The sequence below is a fragment of the Lonchura striata genome, chromosome 10, assembly GCF_050655825.1.
Source record: "Lonchura striata isolate lonStrDom1 chromosome 10, ASM5065582v1, whole genome shotgun sequence".
Classification (NCBI taxonomy): Eukaryota; Metazoa; Chordata; class Aves; order Passeriformes; family Estrildidae; genus Lonchura; species Lonchura striata.
The window spans coordinates 7,812,874-7,836,016 of record NC_140712.1 but is presented as its reverse complement, the minus strand read 5'-3'; the positions used below and the strand labels follow the sequence as shown (position 1 = coordinate 7,836,016).

Genomic DNA, 23,143 nt, shown 5'->3' with positions numbered 1-23,143 from the left:
ACCAGAGAGGTCCCCTGGGATGTGCTAAACTGTCTCTGGTCCCCAGGACAAGGGACATGTGACTGCAGAGGCAAAGAGTCATGGGAGCAGCTGGGTTGGGCAAGGAGGAGATGCCAATCCCTATGGCAGCCCCATGGGCACAGGGCAGAGTGTCCCAGGTGCCATGGGGACCATACAGGGCCCGATTTGTCCTCAGCGTTAGGAGCCCCCAGCCACTTACCGGGGAGGTGCCCAGTCATGCTGTGTGCAGTCCAGCAGTGTCCCCACGTATGTCTTGTTCCTCCAGGTGACGTTGACCACCAGCATCCCTGCAAGGCGAGGGAAAAAGATCAGATGGGGCCAGGTGTGATCCCACAGTGCCAGGAACCTGCCCCTCATGACAGGCAGGAGGAAGAGCTTAGCTCTAGAGTTGAAGGAGGGTGGACAAGTGGTCATGGGCTCTCAGAAGAGGTGAGACACTGAGCTCAGGGCTAGAGAGGTATCAAGATGGGAGTTGGAGACTCCCAGCTCATCCCTTCCCTTGGCATGTCTCACCTAAATTCTCTTCCTGTTCCTTATTTTCATGGGATGTTCAAACCCAGTGACCCCCAAAGTGCTGTGGGATTTCAGGGGTGACCTGAAGATCCACATTGGCTCCATGTGTGCTCAGGTAGGATAGGGAATGTGATCTCCAGGGACAAATAGCTGGGAAAACCCTGGGGGAAATGCAGAAAGCTCCTAGCAAGGCTGTGTACCCCAAAGTGGAGCTGCGAACACTCCATCAGGGCTATGAACGAGCACGGCCATGAACCTCATGACCCTCCAGAAAAAGCTGCTACAGCCACTAGATGGCAAGCTGAGCCCAGCATTCCTGCTCAGGTTGACTCTCCCTGGCAGGAAAACCCAATCCTGGCAGAATATCCCTCCCTTGCCCTAGGCCACTTTACTTCAGCGTCTCCATGGGAATCCCTCTGCCCTATATTTCCATCTGGAGAACCATCCACAGGGCCACATCCTCCCGTCATGGAACAAAGTCACTGGGTATTCAGAAAACCTTGGAGTTTCAGCTTTTCCACACTGATTCAGAAGAACTGCCTGGCTCACACCCACACCGAGGCTGAGGACCCTCAGCACCTCTTCTGGGAGGCAGAGGGGTCTTCCACAGCACCCCTTAGCACTGTGGTGTCTCCTCCTTGCCACGGATCACTCTGATTTCCACACAACCGGAGCAGAGTCTGCTGTGCCAGGCACATTTATCCAAGCAAGGTAAAACTCGGGACCGCATTTGCAAGGGCTGATGAGTGCAGCAAGATATACGGCCCTGGGAGATGGATGGAGCCGAGGGAGCCCGGAGCAGCTGCGCCTGAAGCATGTTTATAAATCTCAGCCCACATCCCCCGTTGTGCTATGCCAGCAGCCAGCTGCAGGCTTCGGCGTGGATAATACATGGAGCCAAGGCCCGACACGTGGGGCTCCTTCTGAAAGAGAAATTAAATGCAGACCTTCTCTTTTTCCTTTCCCTCCTGGAAAATGTTGTGAGCAGATTATGGGAAGACATGGTGCCAGCACACGGCCAAGAGCCACAACTGGCTCATCCCAGTGAGCAAGAGATGCTGGGTTCTGCCTTCAGAAAAAGGTGCTGGGGACTTGCCCTAACAAAGACATGGCCAGGATGTGATGATGGAGACAATGTGAGAGAAACCAACTGCTGGGAACCCACAGCCCCATGCATAGAAAGATCAGTGGAACACTGGAATCCTGGTTCCAGGCAACCCAAAGAGGGCATATGGAATGTGGCCTTTTGTTTTTCTTAATGCAGCAGTTTTTGGCAGGCAGAAGCCTGTGCCCCTTTCCTTAAAATCCAAAGAAGCTCCTGGTTGCATCCTGCACCCCAATCCAGTCCCACCATTCCCAGGTGGGGCACTCTGGGGAGCTGCTGTGGGATCCTCCCAGAAGCTGTCCAAGGATCTGGGAGCCACTGAGGAACATGCAGCAATAACCCAGGCCCCGTCCCTCCCAGTCCCTCTGCTCTCCCTGCCAGTTCAATCCCTCTGAAGGCAGAGAAGACCACATGAGCTGCTGGAAGTTAATTGCATGGCAAGCCACTGGAGTCTGCTGTGCATTCTGGGGCCAGTGTGTGATATTAGGTGCTGGCATTTTTCCTCCCCATCACCACAGTCACAAGAGAGAGATGAAAGAGGAAGGAGCAAAACGAGCTGGCACCGTGTCTCCTTCCCTGTTGGAACGCCAGACCTCCAACACACACCAGCCTATATTTAACCCACTGCAACCAATCATACCAAATCCCCTCCTAATCCTCCAACAATAACCCAGGACAATTTAAACCCCAGGATAGATGCTAAGCAGCTTTTTTCACCCACTGTGTCCCCCTCCCACGGCAGGATGATGAGCAGGCACAGGCATGACAAGGGCAGCAGTGAGGAAGCAATACTTTCACATCTCCAAGAACACTGATGCTCTTGAACAGAAGGAATCCCACTTGGGTAATTCCCATCCCACCTGGTTGCATGGGAAGGTGACATCTCTGAAACTCTTAAGGAACCAATATCACTCAAATCTGGGTGCAAACCACTCAGCATCCTGCTCACCAAGTGTTCACATCAGAGTTGTATCCTGGCTGGAAAATTAACGGTTGGTGATGGTATGAAGTTGCCATTCAGGAAGGCAGCGTATGAGAAAATCCTGGGATTACGTGGGATGGAGGAGAAGGTGTTGTGAGCACCAGGAGCCATTTTATTGGGGCACATTTCCCCCCTTTCCAAAGATTAATCCCCCAAGCCCAACCAAGAATGCCTCCATGAATTCCTCCTCCACCTGCGTCAGTTCCAGGATACCCTGGCTTTGGGATAACTCAGCTTTAGGATGCCACTTCTTCCATTAATTTCTTCCCCAGCAGAGATCCCACCTGACCTGCAGTGTCCAGGCTTTGGGACACAAGACCAAAGCTGTTCATGGCCATCATGCTCCTGCCAGGAGACAGGGGACACCATGGGGCTGTCCAGCATAATTGTCACCTCGCCCAGTAAGGAGAGATCACTCACCAATTACCATCACGGGCAAAAGAGACCCACCCTGGGGAAATTCATTTAATTTATTGCAGATCAAATCAGAGTAGGGTAATGAGAAATAAAACCAAACCTTAAAACACTTTCTCCTGGCTTCTTCCCAGCCTTACTCCTAATTTCTACATCTCTGTCCCCAAACAGCACAGTGGGGTGGGGAATGGGAGCTGCTTTTTCTCCCCTTCCTAAATACATTATCCTGCCCTCATCGCTGATAGGCTCTGCCTTATCTGACCTTGTCTAACATGGGGGAGGTTTCTGGTGTCTTCTCACAGAGAAGTCCCCTCTATCAAACCTCGACAGGCAACACGAACATGCTTTCCCCGGCAGGCCCAGAGGGAGACAGGATCATCCCATCATACCATGCAGGGATGGATGCTCAGATGGTGCATGACTGTCCCCGGCCATCCAACTGCTTTCCAGGGACTGCAGCACATGGAAAGGTCACTCCCCTGGACTCCAGGAGAGAAGACTATGGCCTCTTCAGAGACCTGTCTGACAGAGTTCCATGGGATAGAGCGCTGGAGGGAAGTGGGATCCAAGGAAGCTGGGTCACATCCAAGGATCATCCCTAGTTCAGGAGCAATGCATCCCAACAAAGAGAATTCAGGTGGAAATGCCAGGAGGCCTAAAGGATTAACAAGAACTCTTAGAGAAACTCAAACACACAAAGGAAGCCTGCAGTCAGGATAGCCCACAGCTGAGGGGCTCAATGACTTGTTTGTCTTGATTTTCTCCAGCAACACCTGCTCCAGCCACACCACCTGAGATGGAGGAGGAAGAGACAAGGACCGGGAGTAGGAAGAACCACCCATAAGAGAAGCTACAGGTCAAGAAGAAGACCTTAGAGTCCTTTCCAGTGCGAAAAGGTGATCTAAAAGAAGGCTGAAAAGGGACTTTTTGCAAAGCCAAGAAGTGACAGGCCAATGAGTAATGGCTTTAGCTGAAAGAGGAGAGATTTAGATTGGATATTAGGAAAAAATTCCTTCTGGACAGGGTAGTGACACCCTGACACAAGTTTCCTAGAGAAGCTCTGGCTGATCCATCCATAAAAGTGTTCAAGTCCAGGTTGGATGAGACTTGGAGCAACCTGCCTTAATGGAAGGTGTCCCTGCCCATGGCAAAGGGTGGAATGAACTGGGCTCTGAGGTCCCTCTCAAACTAAGGGTTTGTGTGATTCTGTGATTCTAAACCTGATGCAAGCCAAGAGCTGCTCCAATGCTTTGGGGTCCTTCCAAGCACTCCAATGAGGCTGCTGCATCCCAAGGAGCAAGGGGAGAAATTAATCCCTCTGGAGGCATTGAGGAGAGTCTCCAGATGCTGGAAGCACCTCATCTGACTTTACAGACATGTCCTTGGTGTAGCTTTCTCCTCTGTTTCCTTTGGGCAAGGGGAGATGGTTGCTGCATCCCTGAACATTTCACAAATTACAGTTTCCAATAGCCAGATCCAGCATCACCCTTGACTCTGTCTTTGGCAATGGGAAGGCAGGGGAGAGATGCCAGGCAAAAAACAGGGATGGCTCCCACCCTGCCTTTACACTCAAGGACGAGAGATGCCATGTGACTGGAGCCAAGGCACACAGCAGACCCAAAGAGACCAAAGGCAGTATCAGGGCTCGCCTTTGTGCAGGACTGGATGCGAAATCCTTGCTCCCAACAGTAACAACCATCAGCAGCTGGAAGAGAAGCATCTCTGTGTGAGTTCACTGAATTACCACAGACTGAAAATATCTGGGCTGTGGGAAATCACAGGACACCTTCAAGGCATGCTCCGAAATGGTGGCTGCGGAAGCGAGGGGTAATGTGGATGGACAGGCAGACAGGCATGGAGCTCCACGGTGGGGTAAAGAGCAGGAGAAAAGAACAGCAACCTCTCCCATGGCAAGGCCTCTCAACCAGGAATTGGCAGGGAGGGATGTTTTTGTGCTCCCTGCCTCGGGCATGCCCAGTTCATTCATCCTGGCACGGTCACTGTGACCCTCTCCTGATTTCCACCCAAAACCACCATACAAGGTCCAAGCTCTTATCAGCTTTGCTGCTGCCCATGGGGCTCTCCAGCAGCCCTGGGATTTTCAGGGAGCTCTGCTGCTCCAGGGCTTTTGGGTTGAGGGAAGTCACACCAGGACAGCAGGTTGATGGAGCTGGAGAGATGGCGGAGCCCCACAGCTGGAGGGTGCCAATGCTCCTCTGTGCTGCTCTGTCTCCCAAAACCCAGCCCAGATGTGCCTCAGTTTCCCCAGATGAAGGTGGTGTATCCTACAAAGTGACCAGGCTCTTGGAGACACTGTTCATGCAATGTTGGAGAGGTGGTAGATCAGTGCAGACCTTCCACATGTTTCTTTGGAGCAGATCCACCCTGCAGATCCTCTGGCCCTGGGATGCACAGAGCAGGGTTCCTGAACTCTCCTGCTTTCTGTTTCTTCTCACAGGTTTTACATGTGACATCCTTCTGCTTTGGAGCAGCAGAAAAAACACACTTACAGCTCCCAGCTGCTTTAATCAGGGTGATTTTTTTATTTCCATATGGAATGAATGGCATAGCAGAGGAGTGTGGAGGTCCCCATCCCAAGCTAGACATACGAGTCCTTCCTGGCATCCACTGCTCTCTTCCCAAACAGCTCAGGTGCTATTCCTCAATATGCTTTTTCCAAGGGGAACAATTTCAGTGCTCACATCCACATCAGCAGCCACTGCAGCACTTGGTCCTGCACCAACCACGGTTTCAAAACCAGTTTGCCAGTAGGAAGACAGAAAAGGCAAATTGGGCCCACCCCCACCTTCCCAAAGCATGGGACAAGAAGAGAACCTCACTGGAAGCAAATAATGGCAATGGAGATTTCAGCTCCACGTCCATCACAGATAATAAAGAGTCTCAGTGAGAAGTGGCTGGGATAAAGGCCAACAGCTTCATTTTCCACACAGAATAGCAATGGAAGAGTGGGAGCAGATGTCCAAGAGGAGGACATGGATGCCTGGCTGAGACGACCCATCAACCAGCCTCCACCACCACTGCTCTCTCACCTTTGTGTTTCTGGACCGTTTCTGCTTCTAGACACAAACACAAGGAGCTCACCCTGTGCCTCCCAAGGCAGAAACCTCCAACATCCCACTCAGGCTAGAGGGAAGGCCAAGTTCCAGCACTTCCCATGGGCCACTGAGCCACCTATTCATCCCTGCATTCCTTGGCAGAGCCCCAAGAGCAACGAAAACCCATCAAAGGACCTGGGAAAGCAAACCAAGCTGTGCATGGATGAGATGAGCTCCAGTGGAAAAAAGATTGGATTGGCTTGGCAAGAGAGCTGAGAGGCTGATCTCCCACTGAGTCGATTTTGAGAGCTCCATTGGGGTTTTTTAATCCAGCAGGAGATTTCTGCTGCCTCCCAGGGTTTGAGTGTTTTTGTGACAGATCTGCGAGTTGCCAAGCAAAAATGAAGTCAACTCTGTTGAATTCCCGTGCTGGCTGGCACGGCCTTTCCCCTGGTACCTCCAGAACAAGTCAGCTCTTGTCGAAGGACAGAGAAATGGCGGCTCAGATTTTTGCCTGCTGTCTGGGCAAAGGGATAACACAACACATGGGGCTGACGCAAGTATTGGCCCATTACTCCCTTTACTGGACTGATTATGGACTGCTCTCACACGGCTCCTCTGTTCTGGCCCCCCAATTGGTGGCAGGAAAGCCCAGGACATGCCAAAGAACAACACAGCAGGGACATGGGAAGGAAGGGACTGCTGCAACTCCCCCATGATGCTGTCAGAGAGCAAGAAGCTCTGAGACACTCACCGTCCTCCGTCTCCTGCCAGACGATGCCCTCCAGGTTCACGCTGGTCCCAGGCTCGCAGGGGCCCAGGCACTCGGGCTCGGTGGCCAGGGCCACGTCGCAGGTGTTCACCCCCACCGAGCGGGTGCGTACCATGATCTGCTCACACGGCGACGAGATGTCGTTGTTGACGACAGGGACAAGAAGATGCAAGGGCAACACTGCGGGCGTAGAGACCGGAGATTCCATCTGTGGGGAAAAAGAGAAATGTGGTCACCGTCAGGAATACTGTTGGGAACACAGCAAGTATCAACAGACATTCACATTCCTGGAAAACCTCAAGCTCAGGACTGCCACCTTCAGTTCACGTCTCACACCCCATCAGAGGACAAGGATCTCACAGAGTTCTGCTGCCCTGGCGTGCCCAAACCCATGTAGCCCTGGGGAGCTCTGTAGTAACAGAGATCACACCCAGAACTCCTTGTGCAGGAGATATCAGTGCTCCTGCTTGAAAGAGCTCGTGGCAGGTTCCTTCCCCAACGGCTTCTGTAATCATCCCTGGTGAGGATACCTCTTGGCTATGGCTCAGATGTTAATGCAGTCAATGACTTTGGACCTGATGGCTGACTAGAAGAGCCTCTGCTCAACTGGCAGGACAGGACAAACAAGTAGCAGACTCCTTCCGGCACCCATGAAAACCAACATCCTTCTCCTTCCAGAACTACCCTGTGACCACCTGCAGACACAGGCACTTGGATCATAACCCTCTTCCCTATGCAAGTATCTGCTTCAGAGCCTGATCCAGCCATTGTGCTCTCTCTGCACACAGAAACCAGATCCCACAGCCAGAGCCGGGCTTGGAAAGCCAACAAGCCAACATGCCAAGTGGAAGCTCAGCCAAGCAACCCTGCTGCTGAGAAGCCAAGGTCCTTGGCCGCGATGCCACGCAAGCAGATTACAGCAGTGTCAGGGGGAGGATGGCTGATGGGTTGATTCTGTGGCTGGCCAATGCAAGGTGGAGACCTTCCCATCCTTTGGAGTTCATCAGCCAAGCCAGCACAGCCAGCCACTCGCGCCTTGCAGCTCTGGGGTGAGTGGCTCCTCTTCAGCTTAGTCTTCTTCTCTTGTGATCTTTAGACACTGGGCTACCTCAGAAGAGAAGCAGACTGAGGAAACTCATCACATCCAAAGCAAATGCTGACCTGAGTTCCAGTTTCAAGCAGACAAAGATTCCTCTAGAGCACCCAGTTCTACTCCCAGACCCTCTAAAACTCTGCTGAGGGAAAACAATAGACCTGAAGAGCCCAAGTTTGTGGTTACCAAGTGTGGACATGGACACCAACCTTGCTGCTGACTCCCTTCCTGGTCCTGACCAGCTGTCAAATTTGCCTGCTCCCTCTCCTGCTCACACATCTCCATCCTTCAAGCACGGGAAACAACTCCAGGAAAACCTTGCACATCCAACCTAGCCTGCCCCACCCAATAGGGTGCCCACAACTACAGCAAGTGCCTGGAGCATCCCACCTCCCCACCAACTCCTGACCCACAGATTCTTTCCACATCCCTGATGACACAAATCTCTAGGCAGAGGAGCAGAGAGGAGGATATCACATCCTGGCTCTGACAGGGCAAATAGATTTGCCCTTCCAGAAGAACACAAAGCACTTTCTGTCTGCAGCCCTCTCCTTGTCCTGCATCCATCCTCTCTCTAGATGGTTCATCAGAGCAACATGCAGCCCACCTGGCACTAAAGATGGCCTAGAGGTCTCAAACAACAGCAGCTGGACCCCACAGTCCCCTCCCCAGCAGCACAGCTTGTCATCCACAACCACCTCCAATCTCCCAGCAACAGAACCAGCTCTCCCCAAGGAACCCATCTCCAGACCACCCACCTCCAAGGCTGCCACAGGGCCAGTGGCCCAACTGCACCCCATGGGACTCAAGAAGACTGATTTTGGCATAAAACCACCTCAGAAGGCTGCCAGAGGAGCTTCCAGAAGACTCCCACAGGAAAATCACCCCCCAGAACACAGCAACGTCATCAGCAGATCCAGGGCAAGATGCTCCAAGGAAGCATGAAGCTTCTTTGAAGGGACTCCTCAATGCCACATTCTGCAAACCACAAGTCAGTCTCCAGCAAAGGAAGAGCCAGGGAAGAACCAGGCAGGGCTGCCTGGCTTGGGTGGGCAGCAGGAAGAGCCCAGGGAGTGGCAGGGATCACTCGCCCCCATTGCCCGGGGAGCGGTGGCTGTGTGTGCACGTTGGAGACCTGCTGAGACCGTTCAGCTTCCTTCCACTCTGCAACAGAAACCACAGCGCAGCTCAGGAGCGTTTAATTACAGTTCCAGCTCTGCTAATTATCGCCCGGTCACATTCGTAATCTGCATTATGCCATGGTGCATAATAAGCAGCTCACTGAGATCTCTAATAAGCAAGGCGGCTTGATGGGATTTCATATCTCACCCTGCTCTGTAATAAACAGCCTCTTTCAGCAGCCGTGGGGAGACAAGGCGGCTCTCCTGCTCCCTTGCCTGAAGCTCCAGAGCAAAATAAAAGGGTTCAGGATGGTTCTTCAAGGGTGAGGGCAGGAGCAGAGGTTCCCCACTGGGACACAACCAAAAAAAGCTGAAAGCCATGCTGGAGGAAGAGACATATGGATCAATCCCTGAAATTCACCTCCCCCTCTACATGTGCCTTATCTCCCCTTGTCATAATCTTTTCACCGTCCTGCTTTCTGAGCAAGGTCAGGAGATGCAGGATGGCTGGGAGAGCCCTACTACCATGGGGCAGCTCCTCTGGCTCTTCCCCTCGGAGGGAGAGAAGGAGTCTGGGGCAATGCTGGCCTGGGGGTGGTGGACAGCACTCACACCCCATGGCAGTGCATTTCACATCACCTCCAGGGCTGTGCTAGCTGAGATCCCTGGCTCCAAAAATGAGCCTTGAACCTTCTGGCTACCCCCCCATACCACTTTTGGGCCGTAAATACCCCTTGCAGAAATAAAATATATTTCTCTTTCCATGCTGGGAAGGCTCTAACATTAAATACTGGCTGCACTCTAATAACTGCTGGAGGAACCTGGTGTGTCTGCAGCCACCCCTGTGGGAGTTACGTGGGGTGAAGCTTCTGTGTGCCAGCGCTGGCCATCCGTGTCCGCCCGCCGCTGCCTCCTGTAATGAAAGCCCTTTGTGTTGCTGGCAGAGGCTTTCCCATCACGAGGAACGTGCTTTCACCACCGCCGAGGACAGAAGTGGAACGGAGCCAAGCCTGGGCGGCAGCGGCCAGCACAGCCTCTGCTCACTGTGGGGAAAGCAAATCCACCGAGACTCCAGAGTGATGCCAATGGCGCCATGGGATGCCAGGCTCTGGGGGATAATTAAAACCTACCCCTCGTTACAGCCCCCCAGGAAGGTGGAACGGGGTGCCACATGAAGGGAAGTACAGCAGTGGGTGCTGGCATGGAGAGATGCACACGGAGCAGTTCCTGCCATCTTAGCAGCACTGGTTCCTCAGCATCAGCTGCCCTCAAGGGGACATCACAGCAGCAATTATTAATGAGAGAGTGAGAAGAGGGCAAACAAGAAATGAAACACCCCACTGGTTTTAATGCCACTCCCTGGACCATACAGACCACCCATTCATATTTATGAGAATTTTGGTTTGTCCCCAGTAATAAATGTCAGGCAAGGAAAATGCATTTTGGAGTAATAAAAGCCAAAAGCAAAAAACCCCAAGAAGAGCAACTAGCAAAGATATCTGTGGTGCATTTCCAAGGGCAGAGAGGGTACAAAGATGTAAGGCACCCCCAGATCTGCACCCCATCTGTCAGGCAGAACTCAGGGTGAGACCACCAAAGCATCTGGCATGGTTCTAGGCTCCAGTGTACCCCCACATGAAGAAAGTATGCAGCACATGTACCATTTTTCTCACCTACAAGGTCCTTTCACTCCTGCAGACACAGAGACAAGAACAGCCAAGAGGGAGCCTTTTTACTAGTCACAAACTCATGACTGTGTGAGTATCAGGAGACAGAACATGGACTAAAGGTGCTCCACCACAGGAGCATTTCTCTCAACACATCCCATGTCACCAATCAATTCAACTCAACCTCTGGGAGCTTTGATGTTCTCACTCCTGCTCTGGTCTGTCACTACATGCCCCACAGCTTTGCTTTTTCAGAGTATGAGCTGGGAACGTTAGCTTCCAGCTCCTTGGTGAGAAGGAGCTTCTCCAGGGAGAAGATCCACCCAGGTGACAAGCATCTTCAGTGGGCATCTCTAGACCCCAAAACCACAGAACCACTGTGCCTTTTCCCCTCTGCTGACCTTGGAAGGAATTTCAGAGTCTTCTCCAACGTGACCCCCAAAGCCGGGTATGCAGAGCCTGAAGACAAAATCCCTTTGTTGGCTCTACTGCCCACTATGTCTATGATTCCATCTTAAATCCACCTGCAAGCAGAGCTCCCAGTCACATCCCCCAACAACATCCCAACACACTGGAGGTACTTAACCCCACGCCACATGCAACAGGCTCCAGAAGATCCCCTCCCCAAACAGTGCAGGTGCCCCTTAACACTGACTGTTGGCTGGCTGGATTTCTCCAGCAAGAAAGCAGCCAACAAGAGCTTCCAACAAACACCCACGGGCAGGGAAATAATGGTGGCACAAGCGTCAGGTCCAAGGATGGAGCCAGGAGTGTGGTCTGGGGCACTGATCTCAATGCTGTTGCCCACTGCTCTTCCCTCTTGCTATAGCAGGAAGTTGAGGTCGCTGACATCAAGATGTGAAAAAAGAATTCTGCTCTAGACAAAAGTCTCCCTTCCCTGGATAAACACAAGCTCAAATAAACAAAGCCAGTTATTTCTACAGGCCACAGGAATACTTGGGGAATATATTCCTTAGCTGGCAAATCTGAGCCCACAGGGCAACAGGGCAGTTGCTCCAAGAAAAAGGGATTGACATTTGCGACAGCCTCCTGTTACCAAGAAGCAGTAAATGCCAGAAGGAAGGATTAATGCTTCCATGTGCTTCCATCTGTGCAGAATGGAGTGGGCTCAGCATCACACTCCCTGAGTTCACTCCCCAGAGAGGACAAGCGAGCGTGGGACCTCCTGGCCAGCACCACCACCAAAGAGCCAGGCAATTCAGATGGGAAGTAAGGAGTTTTAAGGAGCAGAGGTCCCAGTTTTCCAGCTCCAGGGAAATTAGCATCCCCCTAAAAACATGCCAAGAGAGGCATGTTTTCACTTCACTTGCTCCCAGTGCTCATAACCCTCTGCTTCCACCCGTCAGATTTGGGATTCATGGCATCTCCCACCTGTGGGGCTGTTGATGCCAAGCTGTAATGGGAATGCTCTACCTACAAAAGGTGCCTCCGTGTCCTTTCCTGGCCATGCCAAGCACCTGTGCTCCAGCTTTGAGATCCAGGAGGAGGTTTGCCTCCATCCATCCAAACACCTGGCTACAAATCCCTGCAGAACGGCCAGAGCAGATGGTGGACAAAAGGATGGCACAATGCAGCACAATGCTGGGGTTGGCTGCACATTCCCAGCTCAGACTCATTTTTATCTGGGTACTTTGGGGCAGACCTGGCTGAGGAAGTCTGTTCTGGCCATAGGTGAGTGGGCCACAGGAACCAAAACCTGGAAGAGGATTACCTGCATAAAGCTCACATTCCCCACTAGCACCACCAAAACCAGACCCAGACATACCAGTTAATGGGAATATTGGGGTGAGACATCCCACCCAGTGACACTGGAGGTACAACCTCCCACCATGGCAGTGATAGGGGACCGATCCAAATATCCAGCTGATGCAGACAGCTGGATGCTATCAACCTCAGCCACACTGCTGGAGAAATGCAAATACAGCCCAGCATGACTTACGACGAGCCGCTTTCTCTCTGCAGAGGAGAGGGGAATAAAATCGCTGTTTGAACACAGCCTGTCTTATCTCAGTGCTTGCAGCGTTTTGAGATCAAGAGGAGGCAGACACCGCAGAGGCATAGTCTTGCATATTACTGTGTCTTCAATAAAGCCAGGAATAGTATCCAAGGCAGACGTGCTGGCACCAAGTCACCTGCTCCAACCACTTACAAGACTATCAGATCTGCTCCTGGAAGGGAAAAAAAGGTGTCTCCAACAGGAGAGAGGTAGTGAAGAGCAGTGATGAAAGGGGACAGGTGACATAAGTGAGAGACATGGGAAAGAAATCCAAGCTGGGACCTCTGTGCATCAGTCCCAGCACATGTCACTGGGTCTCCATTCAGCCATCATCAACCACTGATATCCCACAGATGGGCCATGGGTCTCCTCATTTATTGAATTAAAATGCGAAGCAGCTCAGTTGGTGGGAGAAAAGGGAAAGATCCCATGTGAGAAAGCAATGGAGATGCATCTGGGTCATGGGAAAGCAGAGATGATTAGAAACATAGAGCCTGACCACGGATGGCTACAAGCATCCTTCACAATGACCAACCCAGCCTCCAGCCCCTTCTTCAGCACTGCTGCTGCCATGGTCACCAGTCAGCCTGACCTCTGGCAGTGCTGCCTGAGCAGGAAAGCTCTGATGACAGCAAGTGACTTCCCACTGGGAACCCAGGTCTCCCACCACACCCCACAACCTGCACCCACCCTTCTGTCAACACAGCCAACCATAGGTGGTTGGCTTCTCATATTGCTACTTCCTGCATCTCCATCCTCCAGCATCCCCTGCACTGCTGACACCAGCCATGTCTCCTGCAAATCAAGTTTCTATGTGGAAGAATCACTGTAAGGGGAAGTCTTGCTTTTGCTTATTTTCTTTCCACCAAAATAACTAGGCAGCTGCACCCGAGGATCTGAGCAGTGCTCAATAGCTGCCATTAACAGCACTTGCTGACCAGCACATTTAAGCAGGCAAAGGAGAACATAAAAGGTTTCACAGCGCCTCAGTGCATCAATCTCCTGGAAGGAGGATACAAATCTATGAGACCTTTCACAAACCACTGGCAGCTCCAGCCACTGTTAAGAGCCATCTCATAACCACCAGTTCCACAAACCTGGCCAAAGGACACAAACCTGGCCAAATGAAACCTGAATCTGCAAGGCAGGCATGAGAAATTAGATGAAAAAACAGGATTTTTGTGGCAAGTGGCTTTAACTTGTTTACAGGGTCTGCCTTGTGCTACATAGCACACTGGCCAGCATCCTGAGCACCAAACACAGGCCCCACCACCCTAGGGATGGTGGCCTAGGGATGAAAAACATATTGCAGAGCTTGGAATCTCCATTCCAACAGCTCAAGAGGTAAGTCTGGTTCCTGGAGACAGCAAGACCACAAAAGTTACCAACAAACCTTGGCAAGGAGCACCAATCAAGGACTGCAAGCCAAAGTTGACACTTGGTAGGTCAGGGCTGAGCACAAGAAGCTGGCACAGCAGCTCAGCTCTCTGTTAGGCAATAACACGGCTCCACCTGCCTGCCTCAACTTTTCCTTCAGTTTTTTCACCCATTTTTTCCTCTGCCTCAGGCTCACAAATCTAAACCCCTAAAACACGGACAATGTGGCTGCTAGGCCTCCAGAAATTCAAGTCAGGGCATAGCCACGTGTGCACACACACCCACAACCCTACATGCAAACTCAGAGCATTAATAATTCAATTACTTTTAATTAATGCTTATCCAGTCACAAAGTCCTTACCTTTGAAAAGCTGCAGTACACAGGAATCAGTCAGAAGGGAGACAGCTCAGGATTTACAAATCATTTCAGTACAAAATTGGATTCTTGTAAATGTAGAAGGAAGAAGATGGATCCAAGCCTTGAAGTAAAAATTACCTGGGCTCAGACCTATCTCATCTAGGATGGGTTCCTCTGCTTGCTCAGTGCACAGTCCAGGGACCAGCTTTGTCCACATCCATCCCAATAGCCAGTGCCCACTTCCAGGTGAGAATGGACAAAGCCACCACGACCACTCTGTCGCTGTGAACCATGGTACACAACACAACCAGGTGCACAGATGTGGTTTTATTACACCACTAAGAAACCAACTTTTGCCCTCATAAAGCACAAGAGATGATGTGGTAAAAGGCCCTGGTGTTTTCAGAGCAGAGCAGAGAAAGAAGAGATGGAGTGTGGGATAAAAGACGGGCTTTGTTTGGGGGTGTTTTGATCAACCAAGCTGTGAATGTGGTGTGGGGACAGCTGCACCTTCCACAATAGTCAAAGCTACGGCATTGGGTTGTGCCTTCAAGGCCTCAAAGAGGGCCAAAAGCAAGTCCCACTCACATTCAGAATCCCTGTGCAAGAAAACTGGGGGAATATGGACTTACAGACATACATAAAACAGACAAGCACCACCCCAAGGTGATCCTTTCAGTGACCTAGAGGGGATCATCTCCAAGATGCCATCTTAATATCCCAGAATGGTTTGGCTTGGAAGGGACCTTAAAACTTATCTCATTCCATCCCCCTGCGTGGGCAGGGACACCTTTCACTAGTCCATTCATGACAGAAAAGGACACAAGAGACAAACTGAAGGAAGTTCAAAGAAGAGGCACAAAAATAACAGGCTGAGGGGATTGGTTTGGAAGAGGAGATTAGAAGAGCTAAATATGGATAGCTTGGTTCAGTGACAGCTATGTGGGGACACAGCCATAATCTACAAATACATGGGGGATGAAAACATCAAAGGAGAGAGAGGAATTACGCAGAGGATGATGCAGAGGAGCAAGGAGGAAATGGGATGAATCAATGAGAGGAACGTTTAAGACAGACATTGGCCACAGCTTTCTGGCAGGGAAATTGTTCCTAAGTATACCAGTATTTTCCAAGTGAGAAAATCCTTCATCCTTCCATTGCACTGCCCTTCTTCCTTTCCTACAACTCTCCATTAATATCATACAACATACATCACTCCCCACAGCACCCCCTAAAAGCTGCTGGCACCCAAGACCCACCCTGTGCCAGGTTCTGAATCCCCAACAAGTCACATTCAAGGTCTTCCCAACACACGGCAGCAGCCCTTCTCCTTTTAGAGAGCCAACATCCAGCAGCTTTGGAACTGCCCAAGTTCAGATTAGATTTTCCAGGTTTTGGCAGGGTTTTACTTAAATTTTGGCAGAGTTATCTTTTCTTGATGTTCTTCCACACTGCAACCACGACAACAAGCATCTCTGATGGGGGAGCAGCTCCAGCTCTATGGTCCACCTCCATGGCTGGACCAGAAGGTTCATGGCCAAGCAGGTAAGAAAAAAGTCCTTCTCTTATCACATTTATCTCCCAACAAATGACAGTGGCAAGATGGACAAGATGGAACATTTTCTAAGCAGTTCTCCTGCACAATAAGCTGTCTGCCCATGGCTACAAACAGCATTTGGTCCGAAAGTTGCTGTGGATTGTGGACAAGAAGCCAAGCCAGGTGCACAGGGCTCACACCTGTAAAATTTCTTTGGGGAAGGGGTGGGAGGGAAGGAGACAACTCTCAGCCCCTGCAAAGCAGGGTGCACCTCCTGAGGCACCCACACAGCTCCTGGAGGAGGTCTAGCACAGGGAGGATACCAGAGTACCACAGCTGTGACCTTGCTTTGGTGGCACCATGAGAAGCATCATGTCCAGACCACGGGGTACATGTAGCTATGGACTGGGGGAAAAAGAGGCAAATCCATTCATTGGATGCTTCTCCCAGAGACTTTCCATCACATCCCACATACACCACCAACACCAAAGCATTTTTACACATGGGTTGTAGCCAGGTATTGGCAGCTCCTGGAGAGGCTCAATTCCAGGTTGAGACACACATATTTCAGATGCAACAAGCAGCAAAGTCTAGGATGAGTTTCAGATCTATTTATCCCTCAGGCAAAAGGAGACATCTTCCTTCCATCTATTTAATATTAAAAACCTGCTTTGGTATGATGTGCACGTCCCAGCCCCTGCAGGCTGCACGTTTAGGAAGCCGCCCACTTGGCTCTCATCTCCTCTTCTTTGTAGGTTTTGCTCCAGTTGCCAGGAGAGATCCTGGTGCTTTCCAGACACAAAGCCAGCTCTGTTCCATGGCCTGATGGGGAGGTTACAAGAAAAGAGAGAGCAAGAAATGAGCCCAATCACATGACACACAAGAATGTGGGTGAGGAAGATGGTGTCACCACATGTGTCTCATACCAGTGACCACAGAGAGGGGACTGGTGTCTGGAATGTGCCTCTGTCTCCCAGCACACAAGATGGAAACCTCAGGCTAACACGGGAATGACAAATGTGCTGTGTCCCACGACTGCATCACCCCCACTCCCCAAACCCCAGTTTTCCAGCAAGTTCTTCCAATAATACTATTTTTAAAACAGCACAATTCAATATTCCTGTTCTGTCCGATAAATGCTGGGCTCACCCCAACACTTCAATCAACAGTTTGCACCCATGTCCATCAGCTCCCATCAGGAACATGCAGGAATCGGTGCCTGCAGAACACAGCAAATTCCACAGGAAGTTTTTTAAAGCCAATTCCCAAAGTTTTATTAATTATTGAAATCAAGATGCTGCCTCACTATCCCTGCACAGAAGAGTGCCTGGGCACCGACCCTAAAGCAGCAAAACGTGCTCATATTGCCATGAAATCTCTAGCTGAGCTGCAAGAGGAGCAGGAACAAGTTTTCTACATGAACCCACAGGGTCCCATCACCTTGCTCTCACTCCAGACTTTAATTCCAGCCTCAAGGATAAAAAGCAGTTTTCCTGTCTTTGGCTCAAATGCCTCCTGGTGCCTCTGTTCTGATCACAGAATCACAGACTGGTTTGTGCTAGAAGTAATCTTAAAGCTCATCTAGATCCAAGCCCCCCACTGCGGGCAGGGACATTTGCCAGGAGGAGGCAGAGCCGATGCTCCTGTGGGAGCCAATGCCTGGCTGCTGGACACAGCTGGGCTGTGATGCCTGAAGGTCTCACCTGGCAGGTTTTGTGCTGACGACCAGCAGCCGCCAGCGGTCGAGCAGCAAGGCTGGGGAGGATCGATCGCTCCCTGCAGGGAAGCTGAGCAGTGGGGGAGAAGAGGAGCTGAGCCAGAGCAAGGCTGAGTATAACTCATCACCTGCAGGCCACCTACAGCCAGGGAGCAGCGGAGCCACAGTGGGGCTTTCACTACATCTCAGAGAGCAGAGAGAGCTTTGTGATTTGCATCACAGGACTGCCGCTCGCAGCCATGCTCCTCCTTGAGAGTACTCTACATAAAAATAGAAAAATAGCTTCAAGTAGCTGCTTCATCAGCTCCCCATACCAAGGGGAAGAGCTTGCATTGAAATCCAAATCAGCCTCCACCAAACAGGGATGGATGCTGACACCACCCATGGCTGAAGCTTTCCGCTAGTCCAATTAAGCTCCAGGAAGGTTTTTAGCTTCTAACCTCGCATTCCTCAGGCTATATGCAGGGATACCCATGGGTCACCAAATTCCAGCTAACGAGAAATTGTTCCCCTTTGCCATAAAACAGTAAAATGAGAGCAAAACTGTCACCACTGAAAAAACACCATCCAATGCCACCTTCCACCCAGCAGCACCTTAGACAGCATATAGACATGTCAAAATGAGATGTCAGGGGCTGGTGGACACACAGACCAGAGAGTAGCAGCGCCAAGTTTATATTCAATCAACACTGTATTTTTAGCTGGCATCCCTAAAATATGGCAAAGATACTGCTGGAGTTAGATCCCTCAAAAGCAAGCCCAGATCTTCATAAATTTCATTTCTTGCCCTGCCATAATTTCTTTGATTCTTCAAATCACCAGCCAGCTATGACAAAACAATCCTAATGGCATGAGGAAGAGTGGAATAATAATAAATAAGTGAGTTTTAGCCCCAAGGATGCAATGCTCAAGTACTGGGGTTTGCTGGCCACCGCAGACCCGAACCTGGCCACACATCATTAAAATTCAACTGCTCCCCTGGAGGCCAGAGACCATGGTGCCCTCAGCTCAAACAGGCAACCCATGGAGGATAACACAAGTCCTGTTTGGAAAGACAGAACAGAGTCATAAATCAGAGCCTGGAAGGTTTTTATGCCCAGCAAGTGGGGCACAAATAGAGGGCAGGAACAGGAAGGGATCAGGGAGCTCCATATCTCCTCTCCAGGGCTCTCCATGCCCAATGGTTGGCTTTGAGGGATGATAAAAGAGTAATTTTGACAAAAAAAAAAACAAACACCAAAAACTAAAAAAAAAAAAAAAAAAACCAACAACAACAAACAAAAATACAAAGTCATGGTAAGCAGGACAAGCAGGATACCAGAATTCCACCCCCCAGGAATGCCACTTGCTCAGTGTCATGATCTAATGGAACCCTGTAAGAGATGATTCCTCATTACCAGTGGGACAGCCTTCCAGAGCCTACTCTGGAAGTTCCAGAACCCCCGCAATAGTTGTCCAACAGCTTCTGATACCTCTACTCCAGCCTGAAGCAGCCAAAATGCATTTCTGTCTGTAATAAATCCATATGACCTTTAATCACACTGTCTCTCTTGAAAACACAAAGGCAGCATGCCCATACACATCCTCTACTCCCGCTCATACCTGAGGAAAAAGAGCAACAGCTTTTTATCGATAATAATCACAGCAGATGTTGTTTGGACAGAGGGAGAAGGTTCCCATCGTGCCAACCAGCAGGATGGTCAGGACATGTTAATAACCTGCTGGTCTGCAGGTCGGGGCTAAGAAAGCAGGCACTGGACAGGGAGAACCAGGCCTTTGTGCAGCTCTGCAACACCTGGGAGCAGGCAGGAATGTATGAAGGCAAGAGATTGGATGGACAGATGCATGGGTGGATGGAGGATGAATGGATGCAACCCCTGTGCTTAGAGTGGTGTTGACAGCAAAAGTCCTCCTTGCTCGCCCTTACCATCATTTAGAATCTCTGCCCACATCTGACCTGATGCTGGCTTTTGCCAAGCCAAAGCAGGTGACTGGTGCCTGTCTGAACACCACACAGGTCTTCTCTACAGCAGAGACCATGGCAATGTCCCCTAAACACCACATAGCTCATGTGGGGATAACCAAAGAGCTTCCCAAGGGCCTCTAAGAGGCTGCTGGTAAAGGAGAGGGGCACGGCTGAAATGGCAGATCCCAGAGATGCTTCTTGCCATGGAGACTAAAAACCAAACACTGGCATTTGAAGGGCAATGTCTCAGAGAAGGAAGTTGATGACTGAAGCCTGAGAAAAGCTGCATGGGCACTAGGAAAGGTCCTGGGGCTGGGAGGGGCTCAATGGAATTAAAGAGTTGAAACTTGGTAAAAAGCCTGGAAATCACTCCTTTCACATGGAGGAACACCAAGAGACAGGAGGAAGAAGGGGACCTGAAGAACATTCCCGGATATGGTAACAGTAGCTAAGCAAATAAGTAACAAATAAGCATGGGAAAAGTCATGGGGACACACCAAACTAAGTGGAGAAGTACTGACATCCCAGAGGAGCAAGTGAAGAGACAGAGCTGGCACGCAGCTGGAGTCATGCTGAGGACACTGCCTTGGGCACTGCTATACAGGCAGGGAGAGATGTGGGAGGCAGCTTGGCAGAGGGAAAAAGCCTTTCTTCATCACATCAGCAACTTCCCTTCCCACCCAGAGCCGAGCAAGTGTCCTCTCTGCCCTCTGTGCTGGCAGTCTCCACAGCTGCCATCCTCAGAGACTGCTGAGCCAGGGTCCTGTTCCTTTAGCTGAGCATCTCCCATCTCCTGGAGCAGGGTGCTGGCAGCAGCGACTTCTCTCTGAGGATACCTTCAGGAATGGGGCATTTGGCACCCCCAAAGGAAGCTTTCACTGCTTCTGTGAAAAGGCTCAGCAGCACAGACCCCCTTCCCAGCATGTGGCTGGTCCCAGGGTAGTTTGGGAATGAGCACAGCAGAGCAGTGGAGACCTGGGTGAGTTTAACCCCCATGAAGCAGAAACCTGATGCATCCCGTGACTAAGCACCAGCATTCAAAACCTGGAAAAGCCACCCTATATCACCAATCCTTGGCTTTTAAAGACTCAGGCCATTATCAGTAGGATTGGGCAGGAGTCCTGGTGTGTGTAAGGAGCTGTGCTCCCCAGCACAAGGAACACAGCAAGACAGCAGTTTATCCAAGTTTTCTCTGTCTGAGGAATGGCATTAAAGGGGGTGAGGGGACTGGACAGAAGAGGACACGCCAGAAGGGGACACTGCTCTGCCTCCTTGACCCGCACAGACACTGATGCTCACCCAGTGACAAGGAGCCATCCCAGAGCCTGCTGCAGATACTGAATTTGCCAAGAAGCTGAAGAGAGGCGCAAGGCACGGGCAGCAGCAGGCAGTGATTTATGGAGCTGACGTGCCTTCCCAGGTCACACATCCATGGGAGCCTCACCTCCTCTGCGGGCCAGCAGCCAGGCTGATTATCTGTCATATGCTACAGGATGCAGCGCCAACAACCGTGCGCAGATCACCCAGCTTGTTTGCAAAAAAATAATACGAATAAATAAAACCCTGTAGGTCCAGGTGACTGGCTTTTGCTCAAGCCCATGCTTGCCGGTGGTAGGTGATCATCCTGCAAGAAAGCATGTAATGCCTGGAGGCTGACCCTCGCTGGAGCTCCTGGAAAGCACAATGGCAGCCAGCAGCAGTGCTCATGGGAGCAGCCCTGCAGCTGCCTGGCATCTGCCTGTGGATCTTCTCCCACCTCAACTCACCCCAAATTCAGCACTAGGGTTTTCGTGGTGTTACAGGCATCGGGATAGAGTTGGCTGCTCCATGAATCCTGACACTTGTGCAGAGCTAAAAAAGCAGGAAAACAGCCTATGCAAAGAGGCTGCTCACAGGGCTGAGTGCACAAGCCACGTGCCTTTTACAATTAGCCCCTGCTGACAAATGCACTTTTTTTAAAAAAATCAATTTTAAGAAATCAATTTTTCAAAAATTTAGATTTAATATGGTGTTTCCTCCAAATCCCTCCTCCTCTGGCAGACCTGAGGGATAAGCTGAGAACCACCAGCACTCAAGTCACCGAGCTGAATCACAGCAGCCTGAAGGACAGGAGCTTCTGGAGCTGCCGGCAGCCAACACTGCATTAACCTTTTTTTCCCCTTCCTTCTGTTTTATTGAGTAATCCCCAGATGCAGCCACTCGGCAGCAAGATGACATTCAATATTCCTCGAGGAGTCTCAGCGTCTTTCCTCCCTCTGGGATCAACAGTGGAAAAAGGTTTGTGGTTCTTATATGACAGTCCTGTAATGAGAATCCCACAAATTCTAAACTGTATTTCATCAAGAGTTTTAAAGGAAAAAACAAATTTCACAGAAGAGGAACTCAAGACATGGGTTGAGATTTTGAGAAATCAATTTTTTTGTTCTCTTGGATTCTGCCAAATGCCTTTTGAAGGACAGGATATTCAGAGATCCTCCAAAAGAAGATGTACAACACCTGAAGCTCCTAACCTAATCACCAATGAAAATACAGCCCAAAACAGTGACCCAACATTGTGCTTTTACAGGCACAAACAAACACAGAAAAGACAAACAGTCACCTCTGAGAGCAAAACAGCAAAGATGTGAGAGTTTGGATGCAGACAGATGAGCATGACCATAAAAAAGCTTTACTCTTAATTTTTAGCCCATTTTAGCCCCATCAGCTGCCTATCAAGCTCATGAGGCAAGAAACAGGGCTAACACACTCTGTCCCACAGGACAGGCAGCTCCTCAGAGAGGTGAGACTTCATCCACATGGAATCTAAGGAACATATTCTCATCTGTGACTTCAAACCAACTGATACACCTGGACCCCCTCATTAGGTAATCCAGAACCTGAATGTTTTTACATCTCAGATATGTCATGGAAGACCACACACAAACATGAGCCATCCATTGCTCCACAGCCATGGTGAGAAGCCTGCAGTGCCAACCAAAACTGGGACCAGGAAGGACCAGAGGTGATAATCTGGGAATAAAAATGAAACTTTGGGGTTGTGAGCCAGACTCCATCCCAGCCGAGCTTGCGTGCTAGAATTTTAAGAAGGGGGCTGTTTGCTGACAGCTTAAAGGATTTATGGGAAGGATTAACCATGGCTTTGCTGATGAAGGAACCAGTGGCAAACTCGGAGCAATCCCACAAGCATGGGGAGAAGCTGGAAGAGGACAGGGAAAGGGCGGATGAGCCTACAACAGCAAAAACAATAGGGACAGTTTGTTTTGCACAGTGAACTCGACCAGGAGCAGCTCTTCCAGGCATTAGCAACCTTGGTTTGGTGCCACCAAACACAGGACAGCCAGCTCTGGAGTTCCACCTTCACAGCGTTGGATCATTGGGTAACTGGAGGTGTCCAGAAGTCATACAAGTGAGAACATCACAGACCTCA

General features: G+C 50.6%; 1 protein-coding gene across 5 annotated transcripts in view; it reads right to left on the bottom strand.

Annotated features, from left to right (window-relative positions):
• ZNF609 (zinc finger protein 609) overlaps nucleotides 1-23,143 on the bottom strand; it is a 70,603-nt gene that overhangs the window by 16,669 nt on the left and 30,791 nt on the right. For all 5 annotated transcript variants that reach the window (XM_085588627.1, XM_085588624.1, XM_021554249.3 and 2 more), the window contains exons 3-4: nucleotides 6,846-7,071; nucleotides 221-308 (exon numbers count right to left, since the gene is read on the bottom strand). In XM_085588627.1, coding sequence (XP_085444753.1) covers nucleotides 221-308; nucleotides 6,846-7,071 — 314 coding nt within the window. The remainder of the gene's footprint in view (nucleotides 1-220; nucleotides 309-6,845; nucleotides 7,072-23,143) is intronic.